The following is a 27,749-nucleotide window of genomic DNA, read 5'->3' as shown; positions in this document are numbered from 1 at the left end:
TTTTGCGAAACTAGTATTACAAATTAATGATAATTTTAATCTTATGCGAGTGATTTTTATGTAAGACAGACGGCAGCTCGGTCAGGTCACTACCGAATCCCTAAATCGTAAAACCTTAACGAAGATAACCATTATATTTTCATCAGGTAATGGAATCTGACGATTTTTTTACTCCATGATATTTTTATTAGATAGCACTACCAGTTTATTTATATACATAGAAATGTTACAATTATTCGCTTGGAAAGAATACAGTATGGGTTGGTACACCTGGTGGCGAGCGGCGATGAATACAATAACCAAGACTCATCTTTTCCGCCGACTATTACATGTTTCCAGGACCATTGGTAAGATTTGTCATCATTTTGTATTATACTAATTAAGTAGTTTAGACACAGTTCTCTCATAGTGTTGGATGTATTTTTTACTATGGACTGAGCCACTGTGTTATGTATATAGGTGTAAGGTCATGGGAGGGCCCACACCCTCACCCCTAAGAAAAGTTATAGAAGAACAATACTGGAATTTTATCTGTGCAATAAATAGGGTAAAATTATTGTTTCGGTCTTCCACTTATTTGGAAATTTAAATTATGTGTTACCGATGGTTTTTGGTGTGTTTTGAACGATTTTGAGGTAAAATTGCAGTTTACGCCAATATGCTCTAGTAGTAAAGAAATTAGTTTTCCTGTGTATTTTGGTGTGATTTAATCTGATTTTACCTTTATTTCTGGGGGAAAGTACCAAATTTTACAGTTCCCCCCCCCCCCCACCAGACAAAAAAAAATGGAACAACTTTAAAATTCATTTCTGACATTATTCTTTCACCCCTGGTTGAAATGGGGTTAGAAATACTCCAAATAAGGAGATCTAAAGGTTGGGGATGGTTAAAACAGTCGACTGTGTATTGGCCAAACCAGCAGTAATACCGATTCTGACCTTTCTATTGCAAATCACTACTTTTGGAGCTCCCTCCATTTATTGAACGATAATGGGGGACCCCCAGTGGGAACCAGGGGTTTTGGGTAGGGGGGAAATCACAAAAAGTTGTAATTTGCGATAGAGATGAAGGTGAGGAGCGTTCAAAGTACATAAAAACCCTTTGGAAAAAAATAACCTAACCTAACTTATACAGAAGCTCTCGGACGGTGGTAATGTAAAATTTTAAAATTCGCTGGATGACCAAAACGATAAAAATACCACCAAATGTTCAGACAATTCGGCATAATTTCACTTTTTGCCGATAAACGAAGCTCGGGAATTTTATAGTTGTAATCCGTAGTTTTGACAATTCTAAGACACTTTTCTGCAATGGCATTTCTGGTGCTAATTGTTTAAGCGAGATATTTAGCATTTATAATGTATGCTCAAGGTGGCGGTACACACCCAGAACATCGAACGATTGAGGAGTCCCCTCGATAGGTAGGTTTGGTTGGTTAGGTTAGGTTAGATTCAAAACTATTTTTCTGATGGTTTTCGATATGTTTTGAACTCTCGTTACCTTGATTTTTATAGCAAATCTCAAAGATTCTGAGATGGGAGGGTGGGGGCTTACCTCAGAAAATATTAATTTGTGCCAGAAATGAAGGTCAAATTTGTTCATAACATCAAAATCCATCTGAAAAACATAGTTTAAACTTATTTTGTATAGTGGCAACAAGTAAAAATTTACCAACAATTCTAGATGCTTTTCTTCTGTGACTTTTGCCTCACAAGTGACCTAACCTAACCTAACCTCCTAACATAATAGAAGTGTCTTAGAATTGTCAAAACTACTTGATAAACATAAAATTCCAGTAATTATTGACGACTGACCTGCGGCCAAGTTTTCATGGAAAATTATTATAAAAATGCTGCAATTTCAGTGTTTATTAAACCTAACCTGACCTTAGTTGACACGAAAAACAACCGGCTGTAGCATTGTTAGAAGACCTCACCAAGCGGTATTACAGGTATTTCACATGTTGCCACTAAACGAATCTCGGGAATTCTATAGTTGCAATCAGTAATGTTGACATTTCCAAGACATTTCTACAATGGCATTTCTGCCTCAAATTATGTATAAGCAAGATATTTTACATTTATTATGTTTGAAAATTTATCTTTCACTTGTTGCCACTAATCAAATCTTATGAATTTTATAGTTGCATTCAGTAATTTTTAGAATTCTAAGACACTTTTCTTCAAAGGCATTTCTGGCACTAATTATGTATAAACGAGATATTTAACATTTATTATGTATGCTCATACGTGGCGGTACACACGTAGAACATCGAAAGAATGAGGAGTTCCTGGTTAGGTTAGGTTTGGTTGGTTGGTTAGGATAGATTCAAAACTTGTTCTGGTGGTTTGTGTGTGTTTTAAACACTTTTTATCTTGATTTTTATAGCAAATCTCTAGATTCTGAAATGGGAGGGGGGACTTATTTCAGAAACTATTGATTTGCACCAGAAAGGAAGTTCAAATTCGTTCATAACACATCAAAAATCGTCAGAAAAACTTAATTTCAACTTTGTTTTCATACAGGCAACGAGAAAATTTACCCTCCAACCTTACCAAACAAATCTACCTAACTTCCAAGCCTTAGGGATCTGCCCCCAGACCTCCTGGTATGTTAAATAGAAAGAACTTACTATAATAAGGTGTGATTTTATGTTTTTTGTGGATGTGAGAGCAGCCGCTCATGCCGAACTACTCATGAGTGTGCATTGAGCATTGGTGTCGATCCGGCGCCCAGCAGTGGAGCATTTTGAAATACGTCAATATGATTGGCTCTTTACATCCTGGGATGAGATGTCACCACCGCATTACTGTCAAGAATACAAAGTACAGGCTGGACCCCGCTAATCCAGGACCCGATAGTCCGACAGCCTTGATGGTTCAGGATGATGTCATAGCTCACTTCTAGTGGCTGTTGCCACTATTTTACCTTTAAATAATTATAATTTTCCCCTAAATATTCCTCCTAAGAGACCAGCAAGCAGTGGAAGTGGTTGTAATGCGGCAAAACGTAAGCATGTGACATTAACTATTTTAGAAAAGGTGTCTATACTGAAGAAATTAGACAGTGGTACAGCGGTCAGGGCCTTGCGTGCCTTTTATTAACCTTGGCTTCAATGGTTTGGAATTTTTTATAATCCGGAACCGGTCTGGTCCCAAGCTTCCCAGATTAACAAGATCCAACCTGTATTGTGCACTTAATTATCTAACAAACAAAGCATTTGCACAAGAAATGATTATCATATCAGAACACAATGATGAAAATGTATTAAGAAAATAAACATCAAAACAAATAATGCGCAGGTGGGTCAGTCGTTAATATTAACCAAAATTCCTAAGATTCCCATGTTTTCCAAAAGTAAAATAATACCCAATAAAGAACAAACTGCTTAGGGATATTGGGGGTGGGGGGGGGGGGTGAACCTGTCATTGGCTCTCTTCCTTAATACATTGATTGAAAAAATAAAAGTAGAATTGTGAGAGATTATGGGGGTAAACTTGTATTTAACAGGTGTATACTGTAATCACAGCACCTTTGTTGACATTTGGAAAGATTGAGAAATCTTTGAAGGGTAAAGTTTCGTTTTAGGTTCAGTATGGAATTTCATATTTCTTTTCAGGGGGAAAGAGCAAAAATAAATATAAAAATAATTACAAATCTTATTTCCTGCACAAATTAAAATTTTTCGAGTACTGTATTTTAACTCCCCCAATTACCAACAATATTGGTTGTTCAAAGTGGGCAGGACTTTGGAGTAGAGGGAAAATGAGGGGTAAAATACTAAAAAGAACATCAAACAAACCTTTCCTAACCTATAAAAAGTTAAAAATTGCTTTAGAGTTCATAGATCCGCTCCTCTTTTGAACGCCGAAAATGCGATTAAGGTAAATGTTTCATAGTTTTAGGTTTTTTATAGGTTAGCTGAAGGTAGGGGTAATGTTTTAGTTTCGGTCATTGGAATTTTTCCTCAGTAGTTTAAGACAATTCTAAGACACTTTTCTTCTATGATGTTTCCCTTGCAACTGACCTGACCTAACTTCTTAACTGGGGGGGGGATGCTCCCCCGGCTTAATTATGTCATTTCCACAAGGGAGGTCTTATCGGTTAACATACCCGGTACTCAAAAAATATAAATTTGCACCAGAAACATAAGATAATTTTTCTCTTTCTCCCTATATAAATATACTAATATGAAATTCCATAGTCGACCTAAAACGAATCTTTACCCTTTGAAATATCAGATATTGTATTGCTCTATTACACTTACCTAACCTACCCGGTAACAACATAATTTATATAATGTTTAGGTGAAGTTTAGGTAAGTTAGGTTAGCTAAGTTATTTTGGTTCATTTTACTAACAGTAAATAATGTAATGTAGCAGTACTGTATCAGGTATTTTGGAAAGTTCTCAGTCTTGTTGAATGCCAACGGCATCACTTGTGAATTTATGCCTAGTAAATACAAGATTACCGATGAGGGTAATATGCTGGCACGGGTCGGAGTTAACCAACAACTTTTGAAAATTTTGCTAAGATATTGGGAATACTTTATGACATATCCATGTAGCTAAAAGGGAAGGAAGAGGTTTAATATTGAAGACAGATTTCCTGATTGCTTTCAGACTGAAGAGGAATCTGGAACACAACAGAGATAGTACCATTTATGAAGACAAGAAAGCAGACTCGACCAGAGATTCCTAGCAAGTCATAACTGATAAATTGCATGTTTAGACACTAGTTCTGTGGTTACTCACATTAAGTTTTACTTTAGAACTGAAAAAAAGGAAATATGGATGCAGAGATTAATACAGAAACTGCTGATGTTTCACAAGAAATACTCCAAGTAGAACTTGGGTCCATTCTTTGGGAAAAATTGCGAGATGGTGATTATGAATCTGCCATTAATGAGATAAGAGAAGACAAGTATCAACGATATCTTATTCATAACAGCCTCGACCTTGTACCAATAATTACTAAATTTTTGCAGGAAGACCTTGATGTTAACGGAGAAAAGTGTGTGGAAGACTTGCTTGTTCATATTGCATCTGTTGCAAATGCTAAGGAAGCAGTTCTGGTGTTCATGGAAGAATTAGACACCCACACTACAGAAATTCATTTCCGTGTCATTTTACACCCAATTCAGATAATATTACTGCGCCAAGCATCAAGAAACACTCGCCCAATAACCTTCTCATGGGTATTTAATGCAATTTATTCTCATGTAGCAGCCATGAATTTACCATCAGGCTATAATTTAGAAGGCAAAGAGAGGAAACTTTTAGATGTTCACCCAGAGGTTCAAGCTATATGCAAGGCTTTACGTCTGCTGGTCGACTTCTATGAAGTGTTTTATAAAAAAGTAATAGATGGAGAACTAATATGGACGGGTAAAGTGACCAGTTCAAGAGAATTTCTTTCCAGGTTTCTTCTTCAACTTTTTCACAAGCCTTTCACATATTTGGATGTGTTCTGTAACAATGGAGAAGCAGAGAGTTCTTTGTATCGCACTTGCAATGAATTTACAAACATGATTGCAAGTCTCTTGTGCAATACATTTAAATTGTTTTCCAGTATCACATGGAATACTTCAAAGACTATATTAGCAAAGGAAGAAAATAATGAAGAAAAAGAAACTAAACATACAAGTATAGAAGATCCTTTAGATTTTGAAGATGGGGGAAGTGAAAAGAATGATGAAATTTCTCAGCTTTCATTGGCTTCTTTCTTTTACTGTGTCTTGAGTCAAGACATGGCTAGTGACTATGTGCCTTGTGTGTACTCTCACCAGTATGTGTTTCTCAGCTGTTTACCTCTAATAGCCAATCTGTTACAGGAAAAAGAGCATATACCCATTCACAAAGGATTAAGTCTAGCAAAAGCCATCTTGAATAAACTTCCAGAAAAGTCCCTTTCAAGTCAGTGTCTGGAAGCAAAAGCACATTCTTCTTTTCCACAGTTATTGATAAGAATTATGATATATTGTGATAACCTTGAACTGCGAACATCTGCTCTAAACACATTGCGATCATATCTCCGCAAATTTGACAGTGTTGGCCGAAGAAAGTTGATTCAAGCTTTGCTTCTATCGGTAAAACATGCCGGGGTTTTGGGCTTAGTTATTCATGAACTAAAAGAAAATATTGCTTTTTCTCTAAGTCAAGATACAGTGGACCCATATTTTAGTGGAAATAGTTTAGTAAAACTTGTTCAGATGGCATGTTTCCTCCCAGATGCTGAGGAGACAGACTTACTTGAATGGAGTGATTGCATTATGGCTGCCCTGAATCTTCTAATTTTTGTATTTATTCGGGACAAGGAAAACAAAACAGGAATTAGAGAAGTGTTACCAGTGCTTCAGAAAGGTTATCTCCAGCAGCTTCAGAGAGGTCTTGACATAACAAAAGGCCATTATGAGCTGAGGTTAAGAGACTTAAACTCGTCCTTAAGCCAAGAATTCCCCATGGATATGAAAGTGTGTGTTGGTGGCTCTGTTTTGCCCAGTATGTCACCTGATCAAGAGAAGAAAATAATTGAAACGGCTATATGTTCTTTAGATATGATGCAGTGTGTGTTAGCAAGAGTTACGCAGTCCACGGAAAATACAATGTGAGTATGGAAATAATACTCATTGAGGAGATTTTTATCGTTTTGGCACAGTATACTGATATAATTTTTCTTAATTACCCTGTACTTCATGCCTGGTTGAGACTCAAATGTCGTTTCTACTATAGCCACCACAATGTATCAGAATTTGTGTTATAAGTCATACAATTTGTTACCATATGTTTACATTTTATTCTGGCATTTGAATATTTGTACAGACAGTATACAGATACAGCAAGCTGCTTGTTAACCTTAATCCAGCTTTTTTTCAAAGCCCTTCTCAGTCATATTCCTGAAGGGTAGAAATGTAAGATCATGTATGGTAAGGACTATGTTAATGGGAATGAAATGCTGGAGAGTGAGATTAAGGATAATTTAATTTGCAAATACTGTAAATTTGCTGTAGTACAAACTCCACAAATAAAACTGAAATATGGGACTGTGGTGACCCAAGTTTATTTTTGGTCAAGGTTGATTCTGAAATATGTTGATGGTAGTTGGCTAAATTTAGCTTTAGATTTGAAGGGAGCAATTATATGGTATGTACTGTACATCTTCAATGCTTTTTCAATTAGACATGACTGTGTGGGTACGGCTTGAGAAGAACCCAGGAGGCAGGATGACCTGGTAGGATTGCTGTTTTCTGGTGTATTTAATTGTTTTTATACAGTACAGGTACACAAACATATGTCAAGATTCTGTACTAGTGTATGGAGATTACTGCTGTATATAGTATTGCAGATGTTTTTCTAATTCAATACGTACAGGTAAATCTGAATACAGTATTGTACAATAAATAATTTTTTAGTGTGGCTATTACTGTACTGATCTTTTAGTGCAATTGATTTGACAGGTCTTCTCTCTACAAGTACAATCCAGTATAGTTAGCTCTCAATACTGTATTTGTGGCTTCCTGTCTTATCTGGATATAAAAAAAAACCCAGAACACTTGATAAAATAGTCACCAATCAAGGTTGAAAACCATAGACTTAGTTTGGTAATATTGCAAGTGAGTCCTCCCAGGCTTGGTTATAAAAATGTGCATTAAGGATGATTGCTCCATTTCTAGCTTCAATTTAATTGTTCTTATTGTTTCACTGGCCATAATAGGCTGTTTATTTGGTAGTACAGATGCAAGATGGAGTGGAGAAACTATTTTATATCCATTATAATTTCAAGAAATAATTACTTTACTGTACAGTATTCCTCAAGAGCCAACATTTTCTTTGTCACACCCCATCCATTGAAGACCAAGCAGTTACAAAGAGTACATTGCCACTAACCTTTTGATAAAGAAAATTGCATGAACTTAAAGTACAGTCTCTCCTCGACTTACGACAGGGTTCCGTCCCGACGACCAGGTTCTAAGTCGAATTGGTCTTAAGTCGAAAAGGCGAAAATAATACATAGAAATTCTAAAATGGGTGTCTCTTTTTCATCTCCGCACCACGAGAACTCTCACTTTTACACTTGGCAGCCATTTTATAGGGAATTACTAACGAAAATTTTGTCGGCACAGTGCGATCACTAACGTCGGTACAAGAAAATACATAATTTGAAAAATATTTTATGCGACCACGGTGGTCGTATGTTCGGGTTGTTATGATAAAATAAGTAGAAATTTACAGCTCCTCCATAAACTGATTTGGTCTAACCTCGTATGATGGGAGGCTTGTATATACAGTGCTGTCATTAGACTGTGTGAAGTTTTGAGGATATCGTTGATGGACATGATTGCGAATTTTATGGGTGGATTTTCCTTCCAGCATATTGCATCTTGCGCGGTATGATGATGTGGTGTACATGGTGAAATATAGGACTTCATGCTCTTGTATTTGGTAAAGAATATTTGGTTTTCGATACTGAGGTTGTGGCTGCAGCAGTTTGTTTCTGGTGAAATTGCAACAAAAAATGCTGAATAAATCTTGAAACTGGTGTAATTATCAACATTAAGATAATTGACGCGGAGGGTTGCGTCCCTGGAAAATTGACCGTATCGCGAAATTCCATAACGCGAAACCTATTTTCCCATTGACTTCCATTATAGAACTGGAGATGTGTTCCTAAGGAATTTTTTTCGGCCCCAAAAAAGTAATTCAAGCACTTTTATGAATGAAAATAAACATTTATAAACACTTACAATACAGTACATTAAATAATTTATGATATACCTTCTTAAAACATCAGGTTTAATATTCAATGTAATGCCTTTGCGGCTTCTTTTTGCACTACTGCGGTCACTTCCACTTGATGGCCTCTTTCCAGTCATCTTGAATAAGGGTAATGCACTGTACTGTACTTACTGTATGTTTGTAAAGGTTAAATCAAATTGCTGGGGCGAGAAACATGCGGTCACACTGGATGTAAACAATGGAGTGACTCTTGGCAGAAGCAAACACCAAGAAATCCACATCAAACAAATTATAATTTTTAACAAAAAATTTTAATTTTATATACGTAGTGATTTTTTTTTTTTTTTTTTAATTTACCCCAATTTCCGTAAGGGCCGATTTATGGGCCATATCGCGAAATTATTGGTCATAATTCACAAATTCCGTAACAGCGAAATTCCGCAATCCGGGGTTCCGTAACGCGGGGGATGCCTGTACAGTATATGCAGAGTTGTAAAGTAACTAAATAAATTTACTTAGAGTACAATACTGTACTCGAGTAACATTTTTAGGTATCTATGTTTTAAAAAGTATTAAAATTTTTTAGTACTTTTACTTAACCTCTCCGCCCTGGGCTAGGGTGGAGCCAGCTGTACCCCCCATGCGGGGTAAAACGAGAAAAATCAACTTTCCAAAAAAATAATTTGTACAGTAACCTTTATAAACGATAAAACAATAAAAAAGATGTAAGAAAAGCGATACAGTCTGCGCGGAATGTTAAGTCGTGATAGGGCCGACGAACTAAGTTCTCGCAAAAATAAGATCATATGTTGTGAAACCTGTCCTGGGATGCGAATGTCAAAACGCTTGGTTTGTTGGCAAGTGCTGACATTTGGCAACTGAGAACACGTCACAGCTTGTAGTCAGTGCGCCTCTGGCAGCTGTGAGGGGAAGGTTTTTTGTGCGGGTTCCCGCGCTAGGTGGCCATGTTTTGTCTAGTTTAAGGTGCATTAACCCGACATAGTGGCCATCAGAGATGTCCAGGAGGGTTACTGCAAGAGACGATATTGCAGCAGTGATTGCATTGTACAAAGCGAATCATGTACTGAGAGAAATATCGGCTCAGACTGGTGTGGCATTACGAGTTGTTCAAAATCTTGTCAAACGTTTCTGTGACCTTGGAGAGGACGAGTTACCAGCTCCATTACCTAAGTCTGGTAGGCCTAAATTATTGTCTCCACGGACACTTAAGGTTATTTCTCGACAAGTTCGGTCCAATCCCTCACTCACAGCACATGAAGTGAAAGAGAGAAACCCCCGTCTTTTGAGTCACGTCTCGTTACGTTGTGTTCAACAAGCCCTGCACGATGACCTGGGATTTAAGAGCTTTCGTGCCCGCCGTAAACCTCTGTTGACAAAGAGACAGAAGGAAAATAGAGTGAAATTTTGCAAGAAATATGAAGTGTGGGATTTAGAGACATGGAGGAGTGTATTATGGTCGGATGAGGCTACGTTTTCTGTGACTGGGAGTAATGGAGGGAGGGTGTACCGCCCCCCCCCCCACTCAGACGCGCACCTCCCACAGTACACAGTGAAGACTGTTAAGCACCCTGCCTCGCTTATGGTTTGGGCTTCCTTTACGTATTATGGTGTTGGTGAACTAGTAATCCTCCCTAAGAACCAGATGATGAATCAGTACAACTATCTTGAACTGCTCAGTGATTTCTTACCTGAATCATTTGATAAAGCTAAGGCAAGCCTTTTCATGCAGGACGGTGCCCCATGCCACACTGCTAAAAGTGTCATACAGTGGCTCAAAGACTGTGAGGTACCTTTCCTTAATGACTGGCCTGGCAGTAGCCCAGATCTTAACCCAATAGAAAATTTGTGGTCCATTGTTAAGCGTCGTCAGCGCGACGCTGACACATCATCAATCCCGAAGCTAGAGGCAGCCATCAAGGATACCTGGGCTAACTTGCCACCTGACCTCTTGCAAAACCTTGCTGACAGTGTTCCTCGAAGGCTAAAAGACTGTCTGAAGTGCAGAGGAAACACTACAAAGTATTAATTGAAGTGGTAAGTGTTACTTGACTTTATTTATATAACATAATCGTAAATATCAATATTTTTTCAGCACACGAACTAACATTCCTCGCAGACTGTATATTGTCCCTCTAGAACAGTGGTTCTCAACCTTGTTTGCCCCATGCACCCCTTTCACCATATGTCAGAATGTCATTCCCCCCTCCTTTCCAAGATTGTCTGCCTCAAAAAGTGCATTCCAAATAATATGTATATAATACTGAAAATCCTTTATTTTTTCCATATTAGTATCAGTTTCCCCCCCCCCCCTGAAAACCTGAGGGGGGAAATTCCCCCCTGGTTGAGAACCCTGCTCTAGAAACTTCCGTGGTGCCTCAGTGACGAGGGAAATACGGGGAAAGTTTTTTTTATGGCGAGCGCTCGCTGTCACTACGCACTTAGGGCTAATTTTTCCGCTTGCCTTTGTGTCCGAGTTGGCCAATAATGCATACAGTATATTTACTGATCATAATACTTATTTCCTATAAATAATTAATTTAGAATGTATTTTATTTGCATTACTTTTCATAAAAAGTGCTTGGTGACACACACTCAGTCTATAGCCAGGCTGTCTGGCTGTCTTTGTGTTTGGTAGAGCAAGTAATGCCTATAAATAATTATTGGAATAATATTTCCACAAATAAATACATTTATATCATAATCATAACGTTATCTTCCAGTAATACTACACTACAATACAACTACACTACTTTTAGCATTATTACTTTGATACAACAAGAAATAATGGACAAACAAGAAAACAAAAAAAGTTGGCACTTACCCAGAAGCTTCCCTGTGGCCGAACGTGGAGTTAGGAGCGTTGCGTAGGGGAGGTGGTGTTGGTGGGAGGCAGTGGTGCTTCCCTGACGCTGCGTGGTGACCGAGCATGAGAGGGATGACTCTCCATGGCGGCAGGCTAATGCCTACTGACCGCACTGAGCCCACCCACTCTACCCTGCGAGTGGTGTGACCACCAAATAGTCATGCTGGAACCTGATAACCCTCGCTGGGTATTCAAACAATGGAGCAAAAAGGCGCGCGTCCCGGAACTTCAACCGGGGCGTAAAGGTTAAGTATGATTTTCTAATACTTTTACTCCAATACAATTGAAAAACAAAAATTGTTACTCGTTACATGTCCCAGACAAACAAAGAGTTTTAATGTCTGTGGCAAACTAATAATATATTTTTAATTAATTAATTAATTAATTAATTATTAACCATAGTAAAAGAGTTGTGTGGGTGGAGGGTATGGTGTAGGTCACATACCTAGAGGTCTCATGAGGTGAGGTCAGGTGAAAGTAACAGTGGACTTTCACCTTTGATCTTCTTGTGTCCATTAGTACCTTGACCATCCACATCACCTAGCCTATCCTCTTATCCCTTCCTAGCCCATCGAATCCTCTATCTTCTCCACCTTCCCGTTAGGCGTCAGTTGCTCTTTGCATATAGCTTTACCTAAAATGAATTTCAAAGAGGGAGGCTGTGATTCTAAAATGCTTTACATAAAACCGTCTTAGATATAAAGCCTGTATCTAGACATATGTGTGTGAGACTGAGTGTATTTAAAATTCTGCTTAAATAACTAAGTACCACTGCCCCCCCAGCACCCGCCAGATGTTACGTGGTACGAAAAAGTCAGCCACTCGTCAATTAGAATCGAAGAGTGATGTCACCACAGCCACACCCCAAATTAGAGGGGCAGTTTATGGTGAGTCTCAGTCAGACTCGGTCACTGTGAAGGCAACAATCATACACAAACTCTCAACGGAAGGAGCTTTAAAGCTTACTTGTATTGCCCAGGGAAGCAATTGAGCTTCTGAGGTATTTCCCGACATTATGTGACTTATCTCTGAAGCTTAACACCTCACTCCCTGCATCTGCTGCTTGTGAGCATCTGTTTAGTCATGCTGGGCTTATTATTTATTATTTAATTCATTTATTACACCCCAGGGGGTGACAAGCCTAGTCACAAAACCATGCGGTAAGACACTAATACCTGCACATTGGTACTCGTGTCTCACAGGACACGCTATGACTTGTGATATGGTGACAGTATTGATATGATTTAAGGACATTGGGAGTTAGCACCCACCAAAGCGTGGGTAGCATCCAAGAATTAAATCTAAATTATTATAAATAAGTAGGTGGTGACATATAGGAGTTAGTGACTCCCTGTGGTAGGAGGTCCCTGACAGTGGGACAGTCAAGGCAATACAGTAATGCTGAAGGGTGTTAGCGTTGGGACAGTAACAGGGTTTACAGGAAGAAAAGTGTGGGTCATCCCCCACCTCAGATACTTACCAGATTGGTCTTTATCCTAACCTAATGCAAGCAGAGACAACATTATGTCTGCGGACCACAAGTCCACGTCGACGATTCTTGTGGATAAGGAAGAAAGAGATCATAGTGTTGGATGGATATATTTTTAGCCCATTCATCATCCCTGCGATGGATTGTAGGGAGAAGAGCGGCTGAATGTATGATTACAGTAGAACGTCGATTTAAAGCGATTCAATTTAAGATTATTGATTTAAATCGTCACCCACAATTAAGGACAATGTTTTAATTTAAAGCGAATCTTAACTTTTTTGCGCGAGTCAATCTGGCGCATCATATTTAAAATTTCCCTCTAATGTTTCTCTGGGCACGTTACACTGTCCTTAGGCCAAAGTTGTACTCGAAATAATGTACTAAATGATTACTAAAATTTTTGTCTAATGCAAACTATAGCATGATTATTGTATACGTATTCAAATTAATCATTATACTGTATTATCTTCTCTCCGGTCACTTCTGTGACATTTTATAAACAAAAAACAAAAACTCAATCTAAAGGACATAAATAAACAAATTAATACTTCACTAGACCTTTAGCCCCAACTGTCAAACATGTCACTGTCACCTCCCCCCATCTTCCCAGCCAGGGTTGGGTGATTATAGGCATATAGTTTTTATCTTGTTTAATATCACAGACTAAAGTTAGGAGAATATAATTTCCATTACTAGAATTCTTGCAAGACAGTGAATAATTTGAAAATAAACGTCATATATTTTGCACAAGAGATAAAATTTTTAGCCCTTTGTAATAAAATTAATTAAAACTAAAATGTCTAATGTGAACTATAGCATGTATATATTCAAACTAATCACTATCTTATAAGAATTCCAGCAATGTTAATTATATTCTCCCAGGTCAGTTCAGTGACATTTTATAAGAGAAAAACTTAGTCACTCTTAAGGACAGATAAATAAATAAGCACTAGACCTTGGCATCAACTGTCAAACATATCACCTCACCTCCCTCCCTCCCGACCACCTTCCCAGCCAGTAAACAGACCATTTCACATCCCATAATTTTAGCTGTGTTGATTTATGAGTGTTTGTTTTAACATAATACTACAAAAAACTATGTTTTGTTTATTCTAGGAGATGGGCTGAGGTGCACCTGGGTAGATTCTCAGTCTCTTTAGCATTTGTGTTTCTCTCAAGTACCAAACTAAATTATTCTATTGAAACAACACTTAGATTTAGTGTGAATTCGGTTTAAAGTGACCTCTCTTGGAACTATCTCGTGTTATATTTACGTTCTACTGTACTCTCTTTCGGTAGGTCATGCTGGGCTTATATTTAGGCCTAACAGATCCTGAATGGGCAGCCATAAGTTTGAGAATCCGTTATTAATTAATCGTAATAGAAAGATTAGCAAAGAAACGTGTGAAATGCTGAGTGTTTTATTTTTATTTTTAGTTAACTAATTTTTTTAAATTTATTGTGGATTTATTTAAATATTTGAGACAAATAATAATACTTTTTTACTTCTACTGTACTTGGGTACATTGTCATTTGGATACTTTTACTTCTACTTGAGTAACATTTTGCCAATGTAACAATACTTTTACTTAAGTAACAAAGTTCAGTACTTTTTGCAACTGTGTATACATGCATCACTCCATTGAGGGTAGCAATATTGATAAAAGATTACAGTGAAGAAAGAGGTACTGCAGAGGAGGATCTGGGCTGGAAATGGATTGAGGAATGTATGGAGAATGCAAACCCATAATGGAAGATGGTAAAGGTGAATAAAAATAGAGAAACTGGGTGATGTAAAATGATAAATTCGGGATAAAATCTTGTGGTTATAACAAGTGTGACTCGGGTAGAAGACGGAGGAATTTATTGGAGGAGGGTTGTAAAGTGAGGAAAGTTTGGTAGTGTGGCCGATTAGTTATTTAACTGTTAATATATACTGTACGAGTATTCTTAGGGGGAATTTTCTAAATGCCAATTCTAAGTACAACTATTTATTAGTTAACTCAATGGTATGGACACATTAATAGATGATTATATTTACGTTACTAGACAATGACTCTCGTATACAAACATGAAATGGATACATTTCCCACCGTAAGTAACTCATCCTAGGGATCGCTCTGACAATGACTCACGTGTGACCTGAGGGAGGCCCAGCAGCTGGGGAATGTCTGCAGGTGCTGCTGAAGAGAGTGGTGTTGGACTGTCTTCTGTGGGAGAGACTGCTAGCTGGAGACTCGATGCTGGGGAGGGAAAGTCTCCCTCCCGACCTCGACTAGTGACGAGCGTGACTCCTGTCTTCTTCTGAGTTCTGTCTCTGGGAAGGAGCTGTCGGCCCCTTCCCTGTTATAATTGTAATCATTGTGGAAGGAGCTGCAGGCTCTTAATATTGGCGGTGACGAGCCAGAAGATGTCATCACTAATCTGGGTGTGACTGGCCAGGTGACAAGTGTACTGGCTGGAGGTTAGCTGCTTGAGTAACACCGCCATGTCGCCGGGTTAACTCAGGTACCTTGTGGCCGTGACCTCTCCTGGGCCAGGTCTTAATCTCATCTAAATTACGAAGGGTGGGTCAACTTACGAGGGTGTACGCACCTGTGCTTCCGGTCACTGCTATATGTGTTGTTCTGGGCTGTAAGCTATGGTCTGATAAACAATCACTACATGGTGAATAATGATGAAGTGTTAGGTAAGTTAGTCTATTTCTTATTAACCCTGCAGTTTCCTGATGCCAGTAAAGACTTTATAATTTTTGTATTGTATATCCATCATTAAGGTATTTTTTCCAAGACATCTGTAAGGTTATCGTGTTTAGCCCCATCATATGCTTTTTTTTTTTTAATCTATTAAACTGATTTACACTACAGTACAGCACCTGTATACAGATTTATTTGAACATTAATGCTCTTTTGATCAAAATTCTTTAACCAAAGATACTTGCCATAGTTCTCTTCCCTTTCTATATCTATTTTGACATTCAGAAAACACATTGTTTATTTTAGTTTTTATTTGATAACACATTGTTTATTTCAGTTTTTATTTGATTTATAATTATTTTGAATAAAACTACCTCACTTCCCTTTATCCATTTTCTTCAAAATATTTATGATCTCACTTTTAGCCAGGTCACTCTTTATTGTAAAATTTCTCCCCTCTGTAATGTTAATTCTTGATGCCCTTCCTTCAACAATATTGAAAATCCATTTGGTTTTGATTTCACATTCTATCTTTGCCCCAAATTTCACTTCTTTTTTTTTTCAACATTATTCTTTCTACTTTCTCAAGTTTTATCAGTACAGTCCTGGAATGATATCCATGTGCAGTACAGTACAGTACAGTACACTATAAAAGTGCTTCAGGTGGTACTGTCACTGAGTTTACAGTACCCCCAACTCTCTCTCTCTCTCTCTCTGAAGTCAAATACTGCTGGTAACCTTTCTCCCATTTTAATACATGCAGTACAACATATCCTGACAATTTGCGGATTTTTTATTCACAGACCTCGTTTATTCATGGATGACACCCTGGATGTACCCAAGAATGTCTAAGGGTAGTTTTAAAGTTGCTGGCATTTTCACGGCCGGGACAGGGAGCCATTCGTTCTAGAGACAGTAATTTCTTTTACCTGTATTGTATATTGTGTGTGGGAGTGTGTGTAGACACACACACAAATAAATAATAATGGGAAAATCCTCTCATAAATAATCAGAAACAAATGTATTAAAAATGTTAGTTTACCCTTGTAGATATACAATGATCCCTCGTTAACGAGCGCCTTGGTTAACGAGATTTCTGTTAACGATTTTACCTTCCATAAGATTCTTAACTAAGGTTAACAAGCAATCCCTCGATTAACGAGTTTTTAACGAGCGCCCCTCCACACGTTTTCGCTTGCATTTGGCGGTCCACCAGCTGTAGTATTAGTCCGCCAATACAGTAATCGATTCTAGGGCTTAAATTCCTTAATATTTTAGTAAATATCAAGAAGTTTGTACTATTCAATAATTTTAAAAGTTTTATAATAAATTTTTTAGTAATTTTAACAATTATTGAACATAATTGAAGTATAGGAAGCTAGTTTTTTGCGCGCCAAACAGCCTGTCAACACACCATACAGGCGTCAGTCTTTGTCTTTTCAGTGGAGGTAACATCTTGCTTGAGACACTCTTAACTTATACGCTTTTTTTCTGTGTTTCCAAGCAAATTATTGGTCAATTTGAAATTTATTTTACATATTGACAATATATAATGCAGTGCAGTGTTGATTTAAATAAATAATCTTGAATTACACCAAGTGAACTAAAATTTTATGGGGGAAATGGTGCCATGGGGGGACTTCTCTTCCACCCCAATGCCTTCTCTTCTCCCTTCTCCTCCACCCCCATTCTAATTCCCATCATCATCATCATTATCCAGGAGCCTTCTACATACACATCTCAAAGTAAGTGTACTTTTCTGCCCTTTTTGTTGAATTTAGGCAATTTTCGGGGAGCTGGAACCAATTACCCAAAAACCCATTGAAACAATGGTTTCGGTTAACGAGTTTTTTGGTTAACGAGCAACCTTCTAGAACGGATTGTGCTCGTTAACCGAGGGACCACTGTATACAGTAGCACCTAATACAGGTACTGTGCTGTGATGGCGATGGACAACTATGTAACACTAACCTTCCAGCTATCTACCCTCCATCTTCCCTCAGGCACTTAACACCAAGTTTGTCAAGAAATTCCACAGCTATGTCTCTCTTTCTTGCCATCCTTTTCACTTTCAAAACCATAGAAGAGGGAGCTCATGCACTTGGAATACAAGACCATAAGTACTTGGTACAGTATTAAGCTAAAGTCAGGCAGTGACACCCAATAATTTGTGGCCAACAAATCCTTGATCTGACGTGACTGACCAGGCAAGAGATGGCTGTTTTTTTATACGAGATTAACTGGGCCAGCAGTACTGTAGGTACAAGAGAGAGATTTGGTCAAGGTAGACTTGGAACTGATTATTTATTAAAAAACAATGTTTCACTGATTAAAATAAGTTAGAATTTTATCATATTTTTTCCAGGACATGTTAATGGGGTGAGAACATCATGTGCCTCTTGGAGCCATGAGCAGACTACACAGTCCAAAGAACAGAATTTTGCAGAATCCTCTACTCCACATGATGAAGAATCCTTTGATCATGGCACAGAGGATGGGGAAGCACAACTTAGAAGTCACATTCTTAATGCGGCCCTTCCATTTGTTCATTCTTATGGATGGTCGCCAGATGCCATTGCTCAGGGTAAGCTTCGAGTTGATTATTACTGAACAATGTGGTGTTAATCAAGGCAGCTTTTAGTTTTTAACAAAGAAAATAGACTGAAAAGAAATACAAAATAAATTCTGACCTTTTCCTTTATGACAGTGCTCATTGCTGAGTCACGCACTGTCCGAGTAGACACATTATAAAGGAACAGTGGAGATTAGATAAGAATTCTTTCTTTTAGAATTTTTCCACATGAGTTCATCCTAAGGTGGATTTATTTGTGAAGATAAGTAATTCCTGAATTCCATTTAATGTATCACTTATTTTACAACAAAGCTCAGTGAGTGGGTTGCTTCATCCTTATACAGATTGTTCTTGCTATATAAAAGGGATGTATTCCACAAGGGTGCATAATGTGAAATTATTTTTTAGTGAAAGTAATTTTCCTTAAGTATAGTTTTTAATGGAGGGTGCATTCTTTGGGGGCTGATTTTCAGATTCCTTGTGTAACCAAAACTAATCAAAATGAATATGAATGACATAAAAACTCATAAAATCAACTGTGATTATCACTACATGTATAGTTAAATAAACATTCATCATAAATTCATTAAAATTGAACGAAAGAGTAAGTTTAAGTATCATGGGGTATGCTCTTAATTAATTTGTGGTATTTTTCATCTCATTTCAGAAACTTCTCATAGGTTTTTCTCACAGTGAAGGGCATGGGTGTATCTTACATGTATTCTTCCTCTCTCAACTACACATAACCCAGACCACTGACTTACGGACATAAGAACACTCCCAGCACCCCAGAATCAACTGATGATACAAAAACATAAAGAAAAATGCTGTAACTAAAGGGATTTTGTTCATATAATAAAGCAAGGATGAAAATTACCAGCAACAAAAGTAAATCCATATGAAGGACAGTCCCTGGCCTGACACCCTGAGTTGTAGTGGAGCGGTGCACTTGAATGTAGCTTAGGCATGTCTTTTAAAATTTACTCAACAGGAAAATATGCATACTATATCAGCAAAAATGCATACCCGGTAGTGCATACTGAAAAAAGAAAACTAATGTACACATTTTGTATTGGGGAAAATATGTACAGTATCGTAGGAATGTGTTTTGTGAAGACTGTCTGTACAGTACTGGAATAGCTGGGGTCAGGTACCGTACTGTATGGTATCTATTTCTTCCTTTCTCCAGGTGCTGCAAATGATCTCATAGCTGAATCACTAATGAGGTATCTCTACCTCTTTGAGAAAGTGTTTTATTATTATACTGTATGTATTTTTTATCACTGAATTTTTATGTACCGGTACATATACTGTACCGTAGAATTTTACGGCCAACCTAATTTTGACTGAACATTTTGTGGGTTATGAGATGGGAGTCTATGGGAAAATGTGTTTCACTTAATTGTTTCATGTAAGAGGCTACATTAAGCAGGGCAATATCTGTAAAGTTACTTTCTATAGTCTATACAAAGAGAGTAAGAGAACCATGTCAACAGGAATTAACTCTCATAAATTTTTTTTTTCCTCAGGGGCAGAAACTTTAGGCTATTCCAGTATGGTTCATGGAATGTTTCCTGGTGGTGGAGTGGAACTTGTGAACCATTTCTACAGTACCTGCAACACCATATTAGAGGAGTCGTTGAAAGCCAAAGTCAAGAAAGTAGAGGAGAAACCAGAACTGTAAGTGCATTTTTATTAAATTGGAGGTAGTGATAATGTGTAATATCAACATTGCAGATGGATAATTATTAAAATTTAGAATACTGTACTATATAAAACTTTTTTCTAATTTTACCTTTACAGTGGTCCCTCGGTTAACGAGCACAATCCGTTCCAGCAGGTTGTTCGTTAACCAAAAAACTCGTTAACTGAAACCATTGTTTCAATGGGTTTTTGGGTAATTGGTTCCAGCTCACCAAAAATTGCTTAAATTCAACAAAAAAGGTAGAAAAGTACACTTACTTTGAGGTGTGTATGTAGAAGGCTCCTGGATGATGATGGGAATTCGAATGGGGGTGGAGGAGAAGGAAGAAGAGAAGGCATTGGGGTGGAAGAGAAGTCACCCCATGGCACCATTTCACCCATAAAATTTTAGTTCTCTTGCTGTATTTCAAGATTATTTTCTTTAAATCAACACTGCACTGCATTATATATTGTCAATATGTAAAATATATTTCAAAATGACCAATAATTTGCTTGGAAACACAGAAAAAAAGCGTTTAGTTGAAGAGAGTCTCAAGCAAGATGTTACCTCCACTGAAAACAGAGAGAGACTAACGCCTGTCTGGTGTGTTAACAGGCTGGATGGCACGCCAGAAACTAGATTCTTTATCTTCAATTATGTTCAATAATTGTTAAAATGACTAAAAAAGTTAATATTAAACTTTTAAAATTATTGAATAGTATAAACTTCTTGATATTTACTAAAATAGTAAGGAATTAAAGCCCTAGAACCAATTACTGTATTGGTGGACTGATACTACAGCTGGTGGACCGCCAAATGCAAGCGAAAACATGTTGAAGTCGGCTTGTAAAAAACTCGTTAATCGAGGGATTGCTCGTTAACCGAAGTTAAGAATCTTATGGAAGGTAAATCGTTAACCGAAATCTCGTTAACCGAGGGACCACTGTATTGCAATAGAATTTACAGTACTGTACAGTACTACAGTACAGTATAACCATTGCAAAGAATCCTCTAGTAATAATTTGTATTTCTTTTGTAAATAAAGTATTTAGTTGGCAAAAAAATTATGTTCAGTAGTTGCAGCACCATTGATTTAATTTTTATTGTGATGAACTTTTCTGTTCATAAAAAGAAATACAGTAGTAGTACTTTATAAAACAGATACAGCTAGATAGGTAGATGTATAGGTAAACATTATTTATCTTTTCATGACTCTTAATATCCAACTTGTGAGGGCTGTGGTAAGGAGGGCTGGGCATATGTGAGATCAGCCCCAGGTGTCAATAGGGGTGTGGTGTAATGGTCAAGCTCACAAAATGCTAGACCAGTAACAAAAGCTGCATGGCTATGAGCACAGCTAGAAAACAGAATTTCAGCATCTACAATAGAACGTTGATATAACGCGAGATACGTTCCAACAGAGGTCGCTTTAAACAGAATTCGCACTAAATCGAAGTGTTGTTTCAATGGAATAATTTAGTTTGGTACTTGAGAGAAACACAAAATACTAAAAAGACTGATAGTCTACCCAGATGCACCTCAGCCCATCTCCTAGAATAAACAAAACATTGTTTTTTGTAGTACAGTATTATGTTAAAACAAACACTCATAAATCAACACGGCTAAAATTAAGGGATGTGAAATGGTCTGTTTACTGGCTGGGAAGGTGGTCGGGAGGGAGGGAGGTGAGGTGATATGTTTGACAGTTGATGCCAAGGTCTAGTACTTATTTATTTATCTGTTCTTAAGAGTGACTAAGTTTTTCTCTTATAAAATGTCACTGAACTGACATGAGAGAATATAATTACCCCGGTAACATTGCTGGGATTTGTATAAGATAATGATTAATTTGAATATAAACATGCTATAGCTCGCATTAGACATACAGTGAGTTCTGCTATAACGCGTGTTTTGATAACGCGAATTTGCTCTAACGCGATTTATGAATTCGGAACAATATTTGTATAACGCGATCGCTTGTTTGCTATAACGCGATTTTTGCTTACTATTTCTCCAATTTTGTGGTATTAACTGTGAATATGGTAAAGAAGAATATCTCCAAAAAGCATTCTGATGATAGAATTCCCGGTGATTATCGTAAAAGAAAGGATATAACACTTGAAGAGAAGCTTGATGTTATCAACCTCAAAATCACCCTTCTCCCCCATCAAGTTACATTCATATTTTTTCAAGGTAAAGTGTTAAATTTACTGTATGATTTCATTATTAGATATGAATGTAACATTTATTTAGACTGTGCTATCCTTTGTGTTAGGCTAACTACTAAATTTTTTCGATTTCGAGTAATCTGCACCTAACCCTATTTTCTCCATAAGCCCTGTTATTTCTATTACGCGATTTTCTATAACACGATATTTTACAAGAACACAATTATCGCGTTATAGCAGAACTACCTGTACAAATTTTAGTTCTATTTTAAGAATTTTATTACAGAGAGCAAAAATTTTTATCTAGTGGAAAATATATGTTTATATTCAAATTATTCACTGTCTTGCAAGGATTCCATCAATAAAAATTATATTCTCCAAACTTTAGTCTGTGACAATATATAAGATAAAAAATTGAAGCCTAAAACACCAAACCCTGGCTTGGAAGATAGGGAGGGAGGGAGGGAGGGGAAGTGACAGTGACATGTTTGACAGTTGGCACCGAAGGTCTAGCTTGATTTTATATTTTTTGCTTATAAAATGTCACAAAAGTGACCGGGGAGAATATAATTTACATTGCTGGAATTCTTATAAGATATTGATTAATTTGAATACCCCCTGTATACTGTAATCATGCTATAGTTTGCACTAAAAAAATTTTTTAGTAATCATTTAGTACATTATTTTGAGTACATGTTCAGTACAGCTTTGCCCTTAGGACAGTGTAGCGTGCCCAGAGAAACATTAGGTGCAAAATTTTAAATATGATGCACCAGATTGACTCATGCAAAATAGGAAAGATTCGCTTTAAATTAAAACGTTGTCCTTAATTGTGGGTGTCGCTTTAAATCAATAATCTTAGATTGAATCGCTTTAAATTGACTTTCTACTGTAATAAAATCATCAGTTTGCAGGTTACTTTGGCATCAGAAACATTAGGTGGAACTCAGGATTAGTTCTTATTACTGTATAGCTATGAACCAAGTAACTGCTTGTTGTTCATGTCCATGAGAATTGAATGATAGTTATTCCAGAAGCTTGAGATATTTAAGTTTTGTTTTCAGAAAATGTTCTGGAAAAACGTTTAGAAGTAAGGATTTATTGTTGCTTATTTTTGCCGTCGTTTAATAACATCTACAATGATCAACAGAAAGACGGGGACCACAGCCTTCATTGCCAATGCTGTTGAAGAAAGATTACGTATGAACATCGAATACATAGACTCCTGGCATAAGGCTCTGGCTCTTCATGCCTCTCCCAGGAATACAACTACAGCCCTACATAATCTTGGCACTCTTGTTGATCACATTTGGTACCATGCTGGAGATAGGTCTACTGATGTACGTATATATTACTTGTTTCTGTTTAATAAATATTCTTTATATCAAGTTTGGTGACAAGAAAATCATAAACATTTTCATTATTGTAATTTAAACTTCATATGCTTTGTTGTCCTTTTTCCAACATGCACTGTAAATGTACAGTAGTTATTGCATAGTTTAATGGCTTTACTCTCTTCAAGTACAGGAAGTTTTAAAGATCAGGGATAAAATAGATTTTATGAAGCAATACTGTACATGTTACATATTAGCTTTGGAAAACCCACCACACACAAGGTAATAGTCATTGTGAGTCAGCTACTTTTGATGCAAATTTTCTATCTTATCAAACTATAAATCAGCAGTTTAGCCTTTACCAATATAAATGCTCACATATGGTTCAAATGAAGAACAGAAATTAATTATCTCAGTAAAAATTTAGGGTAAATGTAATCTACTGTATATGTATCTTTTACTGTATAAGCCTCTTTATAACCTCATTACTTCCATTATTGTTGTTCACAGTTTAACTGGTATACAAAACGAGGAATATTAGCAGCGGTGTACAAGAGTTCAGAGCTGTGTATGCTTCAAGATAAATCTGAAGATTTTCAGGTAAATACAGTATTGTGTATTTCTTTGAGTACAGTATTCACAATATACTGTACAGTAAACAGTATGCTCGTTATAATCTAAGCTGTCATTGAACTAAAATTTAAGAACTAATAAAATTTATCATCCATAATTATGGACCAAAGATGTTGTGATGGCACGCTAGGATACTTTTGCCATGTTTGTTGGGAAAAATTTATTCATGTATCTTTAAATTTCACATGTATTTTATGAAGGACCAATTTCTATGTACAGGGGGTCCCCGGGTTACGAACGGGTTCTGTTCCTGAGGACATTCGTAAGTCAGATTTGTAATAATAATAATAATAATAAACGGTTTATTAATAGAGTTGCAGCCGGTGGCTGAAAATATAGACTTACATTTGATTTAGACATAATGAGATAATATGCGTTGAATACATTTACAGGGCTGTACAGTATATAAATCAGGAGTTGTTTATTATTTTAACAATAGATGGGATGGTGCTATTCTTATATTTATCAGTGCAGGCTCTTATGGGCTGAATTTTGTTGTAGTGGCGGGCTGTGCGAGGTGGGTGGGGGGCTGCTGGTGGCAGGAGGTGGCGATGACGAGGGTGGTGCATTAGTTGGCTGCCAAACCTTTCCAGTGCTTGGTGGTGGAAGTCACTGAGGGATGGCATTTCCTGGGTGGAGAGAGCGTTGATGTAGCCGGAGTATTCTGCGCCGAGCATGATTCTGCAGGCCCTTTTCTGTACCTTCTCTAGCCGACGTTGTTGGGTGGAGTTGAGAGAAGACGACCAGGCTGGTGACGCATACGTTAGTTTGGGGAGAATAAAGGCGTTGTAGATAGTTCTCAGCTCTGGCGTGGGTGTCCCAAGTGACCTAAGTTGTAGCATGTAGAGACAGTACGAGGCTGCCTTGACTGCGTTATTTACATGGGTCTTCCAGTCCAGTTTGTTGTCTATAGTTACACCCAGGAGTTTGGCAGACTGTACGTGTCAACACAAGCTATATGCATACCATTCTTACAAAACAATGTTTAAAATCCCTCTATATCATAGCCTAAGTCCTTATATACATCTAAAATCACTTAATTTAAGACAAAAGAAGAAATGGAATGACAAAATACAGTAAATGAAAGTTAAAAAAATAAGTCATCAGGTAAGTAAAATACAGGTACTGTAAATTTCAAGTTTAACCTCGTTTGTATTGGCGGGCGTTCGTAAGCCGGGGACCTCCTGTATGTATTTATCTATGTCTTTAACACATTCCTATATCAATAAACTACTGCACTGTATTATAAAAACATTAATCCTCATCTCATAGTTAGTGAAAGTCATTAAAAACCCTCACATTGCTTGAATGTTTCACAACTATATGGTTACCTTATCTCTATTTTCACAACTTTTCTGCAGTAGAGAGTCATTGGAAGAAGGTCAGACCAAATTTTGGTACAGTACTGTATAATGCAGGCATTGTTAAGTAATGAGGGTGATGATGCAATGTGTAATTAACTAGTGAACATTGTATATATATATATACACGTATATATATATATATATATATATATATATATATATATATATATATATATATATATATATATATATATATATATATATATATATATATATATATATATATAATAATATATATATATATATATATATATATATATATATATATATATATATATATATATATATATATATATATATATATATATATATATATATATATATATGATATACAAGGAAAGAAGAAAACACGAAGTTCCCAAGCGCTTTCGTGTAATTCACATCTTCAGGGGTGAGTACAGACTAAAGAGAAATACAAACCAAGGTGTATTTATACAGAGGAGGGTGAGACCAAGTCCACAATGGTCAGGTATTAGGTAATGACCCTACTAATCTTTAAATAGCACGGCAACGGTCGGTAGTCAGGTCAGAGGGTAAGGTGACTCAACCTTCTCACCTGGTTACAAATCTTCTTAATTACAAAATTGTCCAGTTTGTACATGCCATTACTCAAATTCATGTTGAATGCTTCGGTATGTTTAATGAGACTAGATTCTATGATGTTCCTACTATCAATTGAATTACAAGGTAATATTGAGGAGGCATTATCCCAGTCAATGCAATGCTTGTTATCCCTCAAATGAACAAACAGAGCATATATATATATATTCTGCATAGTATTTCTTCCTTTCAAGGACACATGGGCCTTCTTAAACCGGCGATTATCTGATGTACACAAAGTTGCAAAATGTGGCCGTGATGCTGGCAATTTTGCCAATGACTTCGGTAATATAGCTAAAGCTGGGATATTTACTGTAAGTATATCTCTTTCACATTTATTCTTTGTTAAATGATTGTCTTGTGGGTTATGTTTCTAGCTTTGTTGGATGGGCCCATAAAGAATCAAACTCTTCCTGTGTAATAATATTGTAAAAAAAACAACAATGAAAAGTAGAGGAACTTGATATTGTGTAAGTTAGAAGTTGAAGTGCCTCACAGATGATAGCAATACAGTAATTTGTCATTACCTGTATTAGATTTGTGATCGTTAGTTATATTGTTGTCTTATCCACCATGAGCTTCTTGTAGATAGATATGTAAGGTGTAATTATGCTTGTGAGGGAAATTAAACTTGATTATCCTCTCATCTTGGTTGTACTGTAGTATGGTAACACAATGTAGTTTGGTTGGAATGCTAGCTGGTGTATCACTTTTTACGATGGATGGAAAACAATACCTGTACTAGTATAGTACAGTAATTATGTTTATTGGCCTTTTAATAACTCATAGAATAATTGTTTTTCATATTTGTTGCCACTCATCTATTTCCTTGTATTTCTGTATACTGGTTCACTTCCAGCTTCATATTCAAGTTTCTGTGTTTTGATGAAGTTTGCTTTACATTCTTTCACTTACAGTACTCAGGATTAAAAACTGTTATTTTACTTGACATTTAGGGGAGCTTTTTTTATTTTTCAGGTCCTTAACATAGTGGGAATGAACAGCAAGTCTCGTTTTTAAGCCGTTCTTTGTAGTTTATATTGTAAATATTGAGTGAATAAATAAAAAAGTTAGTTATGGTGTGGTTTTTGCTTCAGCTGTATAACCTTTGTTATTGTATGCTGTTTGTATGTAATCCATGTCTTTATGGGATAAAAATGCATAAACCCTTGTTAATGATCTTTGAAATGGTTTGAGCTGTGTCACTCATTATAGTTTATAACTTCCGAATGCAAGGAGACTCATTTGTGTTACTGTAGCATGCAGTCTACAACACATTTACACTATAGACTGCAGTTTACAGTTTGTCCAATACAATAAAACGTCAATATAACACGAGATACGTTCCAAGAGAGGTTGATTTAAACCGAATTTGCACTAAATCGAAGTGTTGTTTCAATGGAATAATTTAGTCTGGTACTTGAGAGAAACACAAAATACTATAAAGCCTGAGAGCCTACCCAGATGCACCTCAGCCCATCTAGAATAAACAAAACTTTGTTTTTTGTAGTACAGTATTATGTTAAAACAAACACTCATAAATCAACACAGCTAAAATTATGGGATGTGAAATGGTCTGTTTACTGGCTG

General features: G+C 36.8%; 1 protein-coding gene across 2 annotated transcripts; it reads left to right on the top strand.

Annotated features, from left to right (window-relative positions):
- Window positions 1-27,239, top strand: LOC121873288 (ubiquinone biosynthesis protein COQ9-B, mitochondrial-like). Of its 2 annotated transcripts, XM_042376750.1 has the most exons (7): window positions 200-347; window positions 18,170-18,388; window positions 19,906-20,056; window positions 23,379-23,568; window positions 24,073-24,162; window positions 26,354-26,473; window positions 27,138-27,239. In XM_042376750.1, the coding sequence occupies exons 1-7, from the start codon at window positions 224-226 to the stop codon at window positions 27,177-27,179; spliced, it is 936 nt and encodes a 311-aa protein (XP_042232684.1). In that variant the 5' UTR covers window positions 200-223; the 3' UTR covers window positions 27,180-27,239. The 2 variants fall into 2 exon arrangements, with proteins under 2 accessions (XP_042232683.1, XP_042232684.1); XM_042376749.1 differs by lacking the exons at window positions 18,170-18,388; window positions 19,906-20,056; window positions 23,379-23,568; ... (1 more) ...; window positions 26,354-26,473; window positions 27,138-27,239 and adding an exon at window positions 4,623-8,201 and having other exon boundaries at window positions 1-347.
- The last annotated feature ends 510 nt before the right edge of the window (window positions 27,240-27,749 follow it).

The sequence above is a fragment of the Homarus americanus genome, unplaced genomic scaffold (assembly GCF_018991925.1).
Source record: "Homarus americanus isolate GMGI-L3 unplaced genomic scaffold, GMGI_Hamer_2.0 scaffold32929, whole genome shotgun sequence".
NCBI lineage: Eukaryota > Metazoa > Arthropoda > Malacostraca > Decapoda > Nephropidae > Homarus > Homarus americanus.
Note: the sequence above shows the minus strand (reverse complement) of the source record. Positions and strands in the feature narration are given on the sequence as shown.